Source organism: Meriones unguiculatus, chromosome 17, assembly GCF_030254825.1.
Source record: "Meriones unguiculatus strain TT.TT164.6M chromosome 17, Bangor_MerUng_6.1, whole genome shotgun sequence".
Taxonomy (NCBI): Eukaryota; Metazoa; Chordata; class Mammalia; order Rodentia; family Muridae; genus Meriones; species Meriones unguiculatus.
Genome location: NC_083364.1, coordinates 21,714,436 through 21,727,578, shown reverse-complemented (window position 1 = coordinate 21,727,578; position 13,143 = coordinate 21,714,436). Strand labels below are relative to the sequence as shown.

The window sequence follows — 13,143 nt, the reverse complement described above, 5'->3', positions numbered from 1 at the left end:
AGAAAGAACCCTGCCTCATAACCAACAAACTCCAGTGTAATTCACATCAAATATTTGATGGTCTTTCAGGCTCTGATAATGCATACATGAGTCATAATTGGAACCATGAATTATTGTTAGCTCCATAGATTTGTATCTATTCTGGAACTTGGCCAGCTCAGGCTAAAGACTGCTTTGAATGTTGCTTAACCCATTACCTTTGACAAACATAAGGAAAATGAGCATGGTCCATATATGCAAAAGAAAAGTGCCTAGCAAGATACAGACTGAAAAATATGGGTTGTTTTTCCAGCTAGGGGAGTGTTGATGACTATATAAGAGTAATTAAAGGGCTGGAGAGATGTCTCAGCAAGTAAGACCACTTAGTACTCTTGCAGAGCACCTGGGTTCAGTTTACCCAACATCCCTGTGGTGGCTTACAACCTCTTCTGACTTGGGCAGGTACCAAGCCCCCTTGGTACACAAACATACTGGCAGTCAAACACATACATAATAAAATTAATAATTTTTTTTTCTTTAAAAAAATAATTGAGATCTGGTGTGATCTCTCAGTAAAGTACTAGATTTTAGAATGTCAATTCAGATTCCTACAATCTTGTAAAACCAGGCACAGTAGCCCAGAAAAGCTGTAGTCCCAGCTTCTTTGCGATGAAGGTTGGAGGTGGAGACAGGAGAATCCCCAGAAACTGGTTGGTCAGCTAACCTGGTATATACAGAGATGAACAGAAGACCCTGTCCTTTAAGCAGGTAGAAGGGGAGGGTTTGAATCCAAGGTTGTATACCAGTAGAGACAATCACTGTAGGTGTGTACACCTGCACACATGTAAGCTCGGAGAGAGCATGATTGAAACACTAAGTGGAAGTGCAAATTCAAATGGAAAGTAGAGGCAGACCTGACTGGACCGCCAGAGTGGCATGACAGGCTCAGTTGAGCTTGGCTGAATAGAGCCCAGGCTGTCGCTCCTAGGGACAGTTGGCCAGGTGTTGGTGGTGCATGGCTTTAGCCCCAGCGCTGGAGAGGCAGAGGCATCAGTAGCAAGGAGCTCATGCCTGGTTTACTGTAGATCTAGCCAAGATCAGTACCTTGAGAGGCCTAGGAGAGAACCTACTACGATCATTTTGTTCAACTGGTAGACTGCCTTCTAATTACTTAACCTTATATATGTAGGCTAATCCATGCTCAGCTCTCATCAGAGAAAGTACTTTCTGCTGTGTGTGGAGGTGACCACCAAGAACTACAAACAGGGCAGAGAATAAGTGGCAGTGGAATGCTCACCCCTAAGCAGAACATTCCCCCAAGGTTGGGGGAGTTGTGAAAAGTATGGGGTGGATTAGAGGGGGTAGAAAGTGCCAGGTGTCAACAAGCAGTGTCTTCTGGAAGTGAAAGACAGTTGCACTCTTGAACTCTTAGCTGTGGTTGCTACTTAAGACCTGCACAAGACCAATCTGCTCACTCCTTTAGAGTGGGTACTTAAGAGCTCTTGAGGCTCCTAGTTGAAAAAGCTGCACTGTGGGTGTTTGACGGCTGTCAAGGGAGACCAGCTTTCTTCAGGGGTGCAGTCCCTGAGAAGTTGGTTGTGCTATAGTGGACAGCCCCACACTCACATGCCAGTAACACTGGATTTAGTTTCAAAAGAATTACAAGTAAGGCTGGAGAAATGCCTAAATAGTTAAGAATACTGGCTGCTCTTCCAGAGGACTCAGGTTCAACTGTACCCACATAGCAGCTCACAACCATCCAGTCCCCAGGGATCTGACACCCTCTTCTGAGCATGCAGGGAAAAAACTTACACACAGACAGTTGTGCTCTTTTAAGATTTGTATATGTTTTTGTGTGCATGGGTGTTCTGGTTGCATGTCTGTGCGAGGATGCCAAATCCTCTAGAACTGGAGTTACAGTTGTGAGCTGCCATGTAGGTTCTGGGAATTGAACTTGGGTCCTCTAGAAGAGCAGCAAGTGCTCTTAACTACTGAGCCATCTCTCTAACCCGTGCATATGTAATTTTTAAAGGGAGACTTAACAGTGATGCCCCGCTGTCTGGAGTGTCAGCTCAATAGGAAATGGAAAGTGTTTGCTAATGAATCCTGTTTCTCACCGTTGCAAAATCCTTTCTCTTTGTAGCTCTGGACTTACTGGATAAAATGTTGACATTTAACCCTCACAAGAGGATTGAAGTTGAACAGGCCCTGGCCCATCCATACCTGGAACAATACTATGACCCAAGTGATGAGGTAAGAGCTCATGTTCCTGCTGCTGAATTCTCCATGTTCATGCAGTCAGCAGACGCCCTAGCCATGTCCTTGTCAAGATTTTCCTGAGGAACATGATGCCATACCCACCTCCTGTAATTGAGGGTGAGCACTGTTAGGCTCAGCCTGATGCTCCTGCCTACCGGCCTTTGCTGTTTGCCTCAGAAGAGTTCCTCCAGGTCATCTGCAGCAGGTAGAGCAGTGCATGTACAGAGGAGGACAGCTGCACGCAGTGGAGCATGGAAAGAGGGAGGAAGCAGGTTCAAGGTTAGTGTCTTCCAAGTTACTCGTCTACTGCTATGATACTACACCATGACCAAGACAACTTGAAAACAAAGTGTTTAATTTGGGGCTTACAGTTTCACCTCATGGAAGAGGCCATGGAAGCAGGCAGGCAGGCAGGCGTGGCACGGGAGCAGTAGCTGGGAGCTCACTTGTTGAGACACAGCCACGAAGGAGCGAGAGGTGGCTGAAAATGGCATAAGCCTTCAGAAACCTCAAAGCCCTCTCCTGTGACACACCTCCTCCGGCAAAGCCACGTTTCCTAATCCTTCCCAAACTGAACCAAGTGTTAAAGCATGAGTCTGTGGGAGCCTGTTTTATGTCCTACCACAGCTAGAATTTGAAATGGTCCATAGCAGAAAGGCCCTGAGGTCTGAGGGTGAAGAGATAGGCAGCTTTCTGTTGGGACAGCACGTTAGTCAGCCCGAGGCTCACACTGTGACTTCATGACTCTTATCAAGCGTGCCATTTCCCGGAGACAGGACATAAGAGTTTGTGGTGAATCCAGGGGTGATAGCTCCTCGGACAGGCTTGCACATACCTCATACCATGTGTCCTCCAGAGCAAGCCCAGTGCCTTCTCTGGATCCTCTGCAGGCTCCATTTTAAGCTTTATTTTCTCAAGGATAACAAAGGAAAATGCGAAGTGAATTAAAATTGTAGGTTTCTCTAGTTGGGGACTTCTATGCATAGAAATTGAAGCCTGTAGAAAGAAGCAAGAATAGTGTGTTCAAATTTAGATGGAAAAGGAAAACATCTTCGCTAAAAGCTGATAAATGAAAGAATATAGAAATCAAGATGACGTTTTTTGTTTGTTTTGTTTTTTAAACTGGTGTTCAAGACAATCTTTTAAGCACTCGAGGGAGCTTGCAAAACACCTACAATGTAGTTGATGACATAGCAATCAGTCGGAATTAAAACATCTCAGGCTCTCCTCAGTCCTTGCACTGGGTATTTATTTCCTAAGGTTCTGGTGTTATGCTTAGCAAACTGAGACAGTATTGTGATATGCATAGGATACTATATACTCAGTGTCCTGGAAGGACAAGTGTTCTCTTATAGATGGGAATTCTTTTGACATGACCAAAATACAGTGCAGTGTTCAGGTCCATGTGTGAAGATTAAGTACTACATAAGATCTGGAGGTTCAGGCACATACTGATTGACAGCTGGTATCATTGTCCACCTTAGTCCTGTAATGTTTTAGCTGTAGGCATTTAAAAATCAGAGTATGGGGCTGGCAAGATGGTTCAGTGGGGGGTAAATGCACTTCAACCTGACAGCTTGTTCAGTTCCCAAGAGCCATATGGAGGAATGAGAGAATGACTTTTGCGGTTGTCCTCTTTCCTCCTGCTTATACTTTGGCTCATACACACAAAATTATTAGTTGTAAAAATGTTTTTTTAAGTCAAAATATGGAGCTAGGATATCATTCAGTCTTGTGCTTGCTTGCCATGAGTGCAGTTCTGGTCTCAGTTCCCAGAGCTACATAAAGCAGAGTGGTGATTGTGCATGCTGTGATCCCAGTGCTCTGGAGGTGTGAAGATCAGAAGTGCAAGGCTTCATACAGAATTGGAAGCCAGCTAGGTATACATGAGACATTCAGATAGACACAATCATATCAAAGTTATCAGGCTGAGGCAGGAGAACTGTAAATGTAAAACCAAACTGGGCTATACCCAAAGTAAAACTATATCGAAACTCTTTAAGCTAAGGTGAAGTAAATATTTCCTTCCCAGTTTATATTTTTCTGGATCTACTCTTTTGAGTAAAGTAGGGTGAATTCACTTATATACAAACATGAGTATTTTTCCATAATACTAATAATCCTTGCAGCTTCACTTTTAATAGCTTGAGATATTTGGTGCCTTAAAACATTTTAAATTATTCTGGAATTTTTGATAAGTTCAGCAGAATACTCGGTTATGCCCACTCTCTTTTTTTATTTTCGTGCTGTTCTTGGGATGGTGCCCAGATCCTCCCTCACACATGTTACCAGTGAGCTGCACTCTGAGCTCTTGCTTGGGGCTTTGAGCTTTTATGAGGCATTGGTCCTATTGTATACATTCAGAGTATAAACGAAGGTTGTGTTATAAATTAGTAAATCACTGCCTTAGCCATGACAACTTGTAACTGGTAAATGCTCTGCTTTGTCTTAAAGCCCATTGCTGAAGCACCGTTCAAGTTCGACATGGAGTTGGATGACTTACCGAAGGAGAAGCTCAAAGAACTCATTTTTGAAGAGACTGCTAGATTCCAGCCAGGATACAGATCTTAATTTGGTCAGGTATCTAGAACTTTAACTATTCAGTTAACTACATAGCAAGGGAGAGAATGGTACAAGTTAAAAACCTCTAGAAGGACAAAGAAATTCAATGTGTCCTTTCCGATTGATAAAGCTTTCATTCTGATTGCTTCGAGGTGTGAAATAAAGAAATTAGACTTCGTCTTTCACAGATTATGAGGACACGAGTAAAGTGGCAGCTCTTAGACACTGTGACAGTGATGTGTATTGTGGGCCGGGTAGTATGTGAAAGAAAGTAACTCAGAGGAAGGAAAAGCTTTGAGGCATTTATTCCTGAAAACCTTATTTTACTTAATATGGCATTTTTAAATGTTCAGAAATTCTGTTGTGTAACTTGTGTGGCCTTGGCTCTGGGTGGGTGGGTGGGTGGGTGGTTGTGGTGTTAGGGATTGAATCCAAGGCCTCTTGCATGTTAAGCAAGTGCTGTACCACTGAGCTAAGATTTGAGAAGAGGAAATTAATGGGACGGGGGCAAAGGGGGTAAAAGGATAACAGGTGAATATGCTCAAAATACATTATACATGTATGAAAATGTCAGTGAAACCCATTATTATGTGTAATTAATAGATACTAATAAATCATTTAAAAATAAATATCTTTGAAAAGATACAATTTTTTTCACTAAACTGTAATTGAAGTACAGATGTGGAGGCATTCGGGACAAACACTTGATAGGAGAATTAAGTGTAGGGCATCCTAGGAAGACTGAGTGTGTGAGGGGAAACTCATGGAGACTGTATAGAAGACAGGCAGAAAAGGAAGGAGTGAGGCGACACAGCTCGGAAAGAGAAAGAGAATTCAAAATAGTCCGAAAGGCAAATAGATTTTCAAGGTGTGGCTTCATTTTTGAAAGATTCGGTTGGGTGGAGGATGGTTGTGCGGTACATACTCTCGTGCTTACTGGAAGCGCAAGTCTGGTTCTGCTGCTTTTAAAGGAGAGGAGGGGCCTCCTGTTAAATGGCTGTGTGTGTTCAGAGTAGCAGTCTAATCTCCAGCAGTCCCCTCGATCCTCTAATGTCCCGTACTGATAATCCCTTAAGTTAGAGCTGTCGATGTTGGGAATTTTTCTCTCTTGGGAGCCATGTTCACACTGTTATTAGGAATTACAAGACCTTCCTCTCTGTACTCAAGGACCTGAGTGGGATTTGTTGGCAGTTCTGGTCCGTTCTTGTCCGTTTCTTTGCCAATTATTCTTGGGTAGATTCCCAGGATATCAGTACCTCTGACCCCCCTCTTAGGTAAAGCATAGCCACAGATTAATCCACAATATTAGAGTCTTCCATGTATGTCACTTCTGGTGAGACAGATACAAAGGAATAGTTCGAGTGCTTGTGGTGGGTCTCCTGACTGGCCTTGTTCCACTCACCACTCCATCTTGGTTTGCACAGGAGTGTGGGCAAGAGAAGCTGAGAAAAGCTTCATCGAGGAGTCGCCATTTAGACTGACACTTGAGAAGGATTTATACATACCTGGCTGAGCTTCATGAACTTAGGTACAAGAACTTAAGGGAGAATATGATAAAAGAAGAGAAAATAGTATGTGTTAGAATGTAAACACTAGAACAGTTTAGTGCTTGAGACCCACAGTTATTCTATATCTATGCTTAAAGCTTAGCATTTTTCCAGTTTTCTTTTAATGACAATTTTCAACTATTGTGAAGAATTGAAAGAATTTTAAAGTTAGATACTCACATCCCACTACCAGATGCCATTATTATTTGACTGTACTCCTTTTCTCCTTTTACTAATCCATCTTTTTCTTTGTCTGCCTGTGCTAACCCATCTCATTTATTTCTGGATTGTAATTTATTCCTTTAAAATAAAAATGAGGGGCTATTTTAACAATAAAGAGCACTAGTTGCCCTTCCAGAGGGCCTGAGTTTGATTTTCAGCACCCACATGGTGGCCCACAACCACCTGTACCTCCAGTTCTGAGTGCCTTCCCCTCTACTTCCAGGCTTCATGGTGATGCACATACATATAAAACACCCATACACATAATTTTTTTTAATTTTTTAAATAAATTCAGAGGAAAGTTACACTTGAAGCATTTACTGGCAGACAGATCTTCTCAGGATTCATTTTTCTGTTCCCAACAGGGCCTCTGCAGACAGCACATGCACCTGTGACTGAGACAGCCTAAAGACTGAAGAATCTAAAATTTTTGTGCAGAATTGTACATCATAGCCAAAATGATCCACAGCTTCTGGGGTGCTTCAGATAGAAGATATAGATATAGGTTATATTTCCTCCGTCTGTGGCATAGAGCTGAGAACTTTTCCACAACGTCAAAAAAAGGTTGTTCCTGAGCTTAGGCTTTGGATGAGCTCCATGCTGAGGGTAGAGAGTACCAGGAGATACAGGGACAGTAGAGGGAGGGAAATCAACTGTAAGTCATACCCTCAAAGAATACCACTGGCTACAGTCAGCTGTCTTATAGTAGCCTGAGCAGTTGTAAAAGGTCAGGGTGTTTCATTGTATTTGAGTTATAGAATTTTCCAGTGGTAATCTAAAGGTTAGTATGTGGTCAGTACCTCATCTTCATCCAGTCCCATCTCCTGAGTCTTTGGCTGTAAATGTAGAACTAGGTCTATCACAGGCAGATGGATCAATAAGAATGTTAGCCTCAGCTTCCTTTGGTTTCCTGAAAGATTATGTTCTTATATATGGTTGATACTCATCCTTTCCATGTTGGCCTCTCTTTTTGTTATTGTTTTTATTTTTAGACAAAAACAAAACGAAACAAAGTTTCTCTTTGTAGCTGTGGCTGTCCTAGAACTTGCTCTGTAGACCGGGCTGGTCTTAAACTCAAGAAATCCACCTGCCTCTTGGGTTCTAGGATTAAAAATATGTGCCACCACACACCCAGCCTCCAAACTGTCTCTTGAGAGGCAGATGAAAGCTATGTCCCTGCATATGCTTTGTGACCTACCAGAGCAGCACCATTAGGTTTCAGTGCTAGCAGCATATCAAACCAGTCCAAAGAGAAGATCTTCTGTCATTTGAAACTCTTGGTCACTGCACCAACTCAACTAGATTTCCTTATCAGAACCACGGGGCACAACACGACTGATATGGCAGTGCTTTCATTTCTCAGAGAGAATGCGAAATAAACAGGTACTTATGAAGCTCACCTGTTACTGTGCCATGAGTATTTTGGGCAGCCTGAGCCATGTATGCTCCCAGAGACTTTAACAAGCCCTCCAAGGAATCTTACACATTCATAATTTATTTTTATTTTATGTACATTGGTGTTCTGCCTGCATGGATGTGAGGGTGAGAGTGTCTGATCCCATGGAACTGAAATTACAGACAGTTGTGAACTGCCATGTGGGTGCTGGGAATTGAACATGCGTCCTGGGAAACTGGCCAGTATAACTGCTGAGCCATCTCTCCAATCCTCTTCCAGGGACTGTTAATACCCAGGACTTTGGGGGCTCAGAATCACTGGACTACATTATGGTGAGAGTAGATTTTGTTTGGAGTACTATCTCACCCAAGTAAAAGTAAGGAGAGATGTGGCTTGTGTTCTCCTGGGGTGACATTGCAGGTGGCTAGCCGTATGGAGTCTACTAGAGTTAGGCGATAGGGTGTTTGCTGAATAAAGACAGGTGGAGCTGCCTGGAAGATAGATGGCCAGCCTCTTGACCTGGGGTCCATCTCACCAGCCAACGCTGGGGACCAGCGACAGCTTCCTACCTTTCAGAACCTCGGCCTGCCACCCTTGCTGCCCACCAGGGCTTAGTGTACTCTCAGGAAGAGAAGGCTCAGGCATTAACAGCACGCATCCCATTGTGAGCACAGGTGGCTGTCCTGCCCGGCCACCTAGAGAAAGGAGACTTCCTAAGAATAGTGTTGTGATAAACTTAAGGTCTAGTAATATTTATTAATCAATCAGGAATAATGTCTTAGGCAGGTTTACACTACAAGGATAGGTGTATATGAGCTTGAGGACCAGTGATTAGCATCAGAATACAATCAGACCAATCCCAACAAATAGAAAGAAGATCTTTTCAATTGTGTGTTTTGAAAAAAACCTTTTAAACTGTTTTTTGACTGTGGGAGTGGTGGGTACTGCATTGTTAATAAAGGAAGCCAACAAAGCTGTGAATGTAGTAAATTTTTCCATGTGTCTTCTCTTAGTCACTGTGTGTTTTAGTTAGGGCTTCACGGCTATGAAGAGACGCCATAACTACGGCAGTTCCTATAAAGGAAAACATTTAATTGGGGTTGCCTTACAGTTTCAGAGGGGTAGTCCATTATCACCATGGTGATGCTGGAGAGGTAGTAGCTAAGAGTTCAAATCAGATTAGCTGGCAGCAGGAAGAGACAGTGAGCCACTGGGTCTGGCTTAAGCTTGTGAGACCTCAAAGCCCACCCCCACTGACACACTTCCTCCAATAAGGCCACACCTCCTAAAAGTGCCACTCCCTGTGAGCCTATTGGGGACCATTTTTATTCAAACCACCACCTGGTACCAACTCAACTGTCTGAAAAAGATGCCTGTGAACTAAGGGCTCAAAAGCTCCAGTTTTTAGGACCTGCAAGTCACACATCATGTATGTGTGAAGGTACAGTGACCTTGTACAGGTTTTATTCTCATTACATTTCTACTTTGCCATTTTGTGCTGTTGTTGCCTTTATTATTCTGACATGGCTCAGTCCTTCCTCCTGAGTTTGTGTTTTTCTTACAGGACAAGGGCTCAGAGGACTGGACGTGCTCAGATGTCGGTGTTCCTCCCAGTTCTTGACCCCTGGTCCTGTCTCCAGCCCGTCTCAGCTTACCCACTCTGACTCCTTTGAGCCGTTTGGAGGGGCATTTTCTGGTAGTAGTGGCTTTTATACTTTCACGGAATCCCTTCAGTCCAGAGTGTTCTCCTGGCACAGTGCCCTAGAGCAGGGTGCACTTGGAGTGTACTTAACTGCATACTGTTGTGTAGTCACTAACTGCTTTCTGGTTTGAAAGATGCAGTGGTTCCTCCCCTCCTGGATCCTTTCTACATGTCACCCTGCTAAACCATGTGGCCTCACCAGAGCGAGACGAGAGTCTTTCCACAGTGGCTTCAGTCACTGGCATCTTGCTTTACAGTAAGGAAGGCTATTACATAGAGCACTTTTAAGTCAGCGGCAGCTCCAGGTTTGCTGTTCCTCTGTTGACTAGTAAGTGTCTACCCAGAGCAGGAGCTTGTGGAAGTCCCTAAATGATGTTGCAGGCTCCAGGGGCAGATACTTCTGTTTCAGGACTCCTTTGGGGACATTTTTCTGTCTTATCACGTTAGTCCCATATTTAAGGTATATGCTATTTGCCCACCTTTTTACAAATTTAATGATTGTTTCAGAAGGGAAGCATTGCACCAGCAGTGTTAGCCTGTAGGTTTCACGTGGCTACTTCTGTTGTAAATGGATGGTGGCACTTGAAGCGTTACATGCCATCCTTAGGCAGAGACTTACTGTAATAGCTCTGCTTGTTATCTGCTGCAAGATGTACACGCACTGAGCTGTGGAAGTGTCTGGAGAAGTAGCGAGCAAGCTGACCTACAGGTTCAGCGTGGAGCTCTATATATGCCTTGAGCTGTTTCACACAGAAGGCTGTTTTCATAACCACATTCACTGCCGTGGGATTTAGCTGAAAGGAACACTGCGTCTTTAAATGAGAAAGTGTACAGTTCTTCTCCTACAGCATGTCAGCATCTCAAGCTCACTTTTCAGCAGTATAATGACTTATAATAAAGCTTTCATTTCACGAGCACTCATCATGAGTCTCTGTTCTGTTGCCAAGTTCCGAGGTGTTTGTGGTGCTGCTGAATAATGTCGTAAGAGGCTAGCAGTAACTGTTCCAGCTCTCCTATTTCCTTCTCTCCTGTATTTCGTCCCTGCACGGTGTGCTGTGGAGCTGATGGTGGCACCGCAGTGCAGCGCCTCCTGACTCTCACTGCTCTTTGATGAGAAATTTGCCTTGTTCAATACTTATTATGCCCTTGCATGACTGTTAAGGCTTTCTGTGCAGAGACCACTGTCCCAGTGTTACATCTTATGATTGAGCGAAATAAATTGTGACCTCTGAGTTGTGTTCCAATAAGAGAATGCTGCCCAGAAGATATCGTAGGAAAGATAATTCTAGTGTTAGCTTTTCATTATTTAGCTGTCCTTTTTTTTTTTTTAACTTGTTTTTTGACAGCAATGGAAAATGGGTTCTCTAAAGACTGCCTGCTAGTATGAACAGCGATGCACTTGTAACTCATGGAAATAAATGGACATTTTATCTTTACACCATTAAGATTCAGTGTTGATTTTCTCTGGATCATTGTCTTAAGTAGACAGTCATAATCAATTTATGGTTTATGCTTCAGACAAAAGTGTTCATGGGCCTCCACTCCTCCCCACCCCACCCTCCATGCATTGCCCCAGGTCCTTTTCAGCCAGGCATGGTGCCACACAGTTTTAATCCCAGCATTCAGAAGGTAGGCAGATCTCTGAACTGGAGGCCAGCCTGGTTTGCACGGGGAGCTCCAGGACAGCCAGGGCTACATAAGTGCTGTTTCAGAAAAGAAAAAGAAAAGGTCCTCCCGTTACCCTCTGGACAGCAAATGATTCTGACATAGTCATCTCTTAAAAACAGGTCTCATGTAGCCCAGCGTTGATGGTGACTCCCAAACATTCCAATTTGGAATCTCCGGTTGGCTCTGAAAAGGGCCTTTTTGTCTTTATATTCTAGAGCTGTGGGAAGGGCTATTCAGCACCCCATACCAGGTTCAGCGTGACACCCACACCTCAGCTGGCTAAAGGATGGCTCACGCATCCCAGAAACCTTGCTGTAAATATTCTTGCCCTAAATATCCGCTTTTCACTTCCATACATGGAGCCCACCTAGCATTGAAAGAATGGAGATTCGACCTTTATTCATACACTAGTAGTCAATTTTCTTTTTCTAAAGCACTGACAGCTTTTCCACTTGTTTATATTTTTAAAGGAGGTGTTCATATTTTCATATTAATTTCCCGACTTCTAAATAAGGAAACCATAGCCTCATCTCCCAGGGCACAGAGCTCTCTGATCTTCCCTTCCTGGTACTGTGAAGTAAGATGGGCTAATCACTGCGCCCTAGAATCACTGTACCACGATTAGTGCACTTTCTGTGTCCATGGGAAATGAATACATCAGAGAGACACATAGCCACACGGTACGGTCACAGCTAACGCTGTTGTGTTACACTCGTTATTTACTCATTATTTTGGTTCTCACTTTTTAAAAAGATTTGACTTGATGTATATGAGTGCCCTATCTGCATCTACATCTGCATGCTAAGGGGTCATTAGACTCCAGTGTAGATGGTTGTGAGCTGCTGTGTGGTTGCTGGAAATAAAAATCAGGACCTCTGGAAGAGCAGAAAGCATTTGTTTTTGTTTTTTTAAGATTTATTTATTTATTATTTACACAGTCAGAAAGTACTCTTAACTAGCCCTGGTTCTCTTTTTTTTTTTTTTTTTAAGATTTATTATGCATACTGTGCTCTGCCTGCATGTACACCTGCATGCCAGAAGAGGGCATTAGATCCTAACATATATGGTTGTGAGTACCCATGTAGTTGCAGGGAATTGAACTCAGGACTTTGGAAGAATAGCCAGTGCTCTGAGCCATCTCTCCAGACCGGTTCTCACATTTCTAAAAGTGTACACATAAGGTCATCTCCATACTGGTGTTATTGAGCCCCTCTATTATTTATATACTATCGAGAAAGCTATCTGGTAGCTATAGTTTTTTCCATGTCTTAAAATATGAGCAAAAGAACTAGTGAAAACATTTTGCTCCTTTTATTTTGTTTAAAAAAGGTACTTACCCATCAATCCCAAAGACCCCTTGGTGAGAACTCTGCCATGATACCAGCATTCCAAGCTAATACTGGCCTATGTTGAGGCCTCCTGGTAAAAGACCAGTGTACAGTTCATTTATACCTACCTCATCCCTGCTCATTGTAGTACAGGCGATGAGGGCATGGGGTGGCCATTGGTTTGGGGAAGCTATGAATTGACAGCTGCTATCTCTGAAGAATCACAGGTAGACCACCCACACTGCATGCCACATACTGTTCAGACCACTTAGAGGAGACTTCCATCTGCTTATGCTCATACTGACATTAATATTAATGGTTATATTCAAATTTTTGGTGACTTACATAGTGTACTAACATGTTAATACATGCTTGTAAATGTAATGGTTTTGAGCAATTCTTTTGCTTACATGTTTTTTAAAGCATTTGTTCCTTAAAATTATGCTCATGTTTAGAATATCATACCCTATAACCCGGATG

The 13,143-nt window shown here is 43.1% G+C and overlaps 1 protein-coding gene across 4 annotated transcripts in view; it reads left to right on the top strand.

Annotated features, from left to right (window-relative positions):
* Mapk1 (mitogen-activated protein kinase 1) overlaps positions 1-11,108 on the top strand; it is a 58,268-nt gene extending 47,160 nt beyond the window's left edge. The window contains exons 7-10 of one of the 4 annotated variants that reach the window (XM_060371372.1): positions 2,123-2,232; positions 2,416-2,517; positions 4,693-4,818; positions 9,530-11,108. In XM_060371372.1, the coding sequence (XP_060227355.1) occupies positions 2,123-2,232; positions 2,416-2,517; positions 4,693-4,809 (329 nt within the window). In that variant the 3' untranslated portion in view covers positions 4,810-4,818; positions 9,530-11,108. Of the gene's footprint in view, positions 1-2,122; positions 2,233-2,415; positions 2,518-4,692; positions 5,430-6,934; positions 9,500-9,529 lie in introns of those variants that run through there. The other 3 variants (XM_060371374.1, XM_021645935.2, XM_060371373.1) reach the window with 3 other exon arrangements.
* The last annotated feature ends 2,035 nt before the right edge of the window (positions 11,109-13,143 follow it).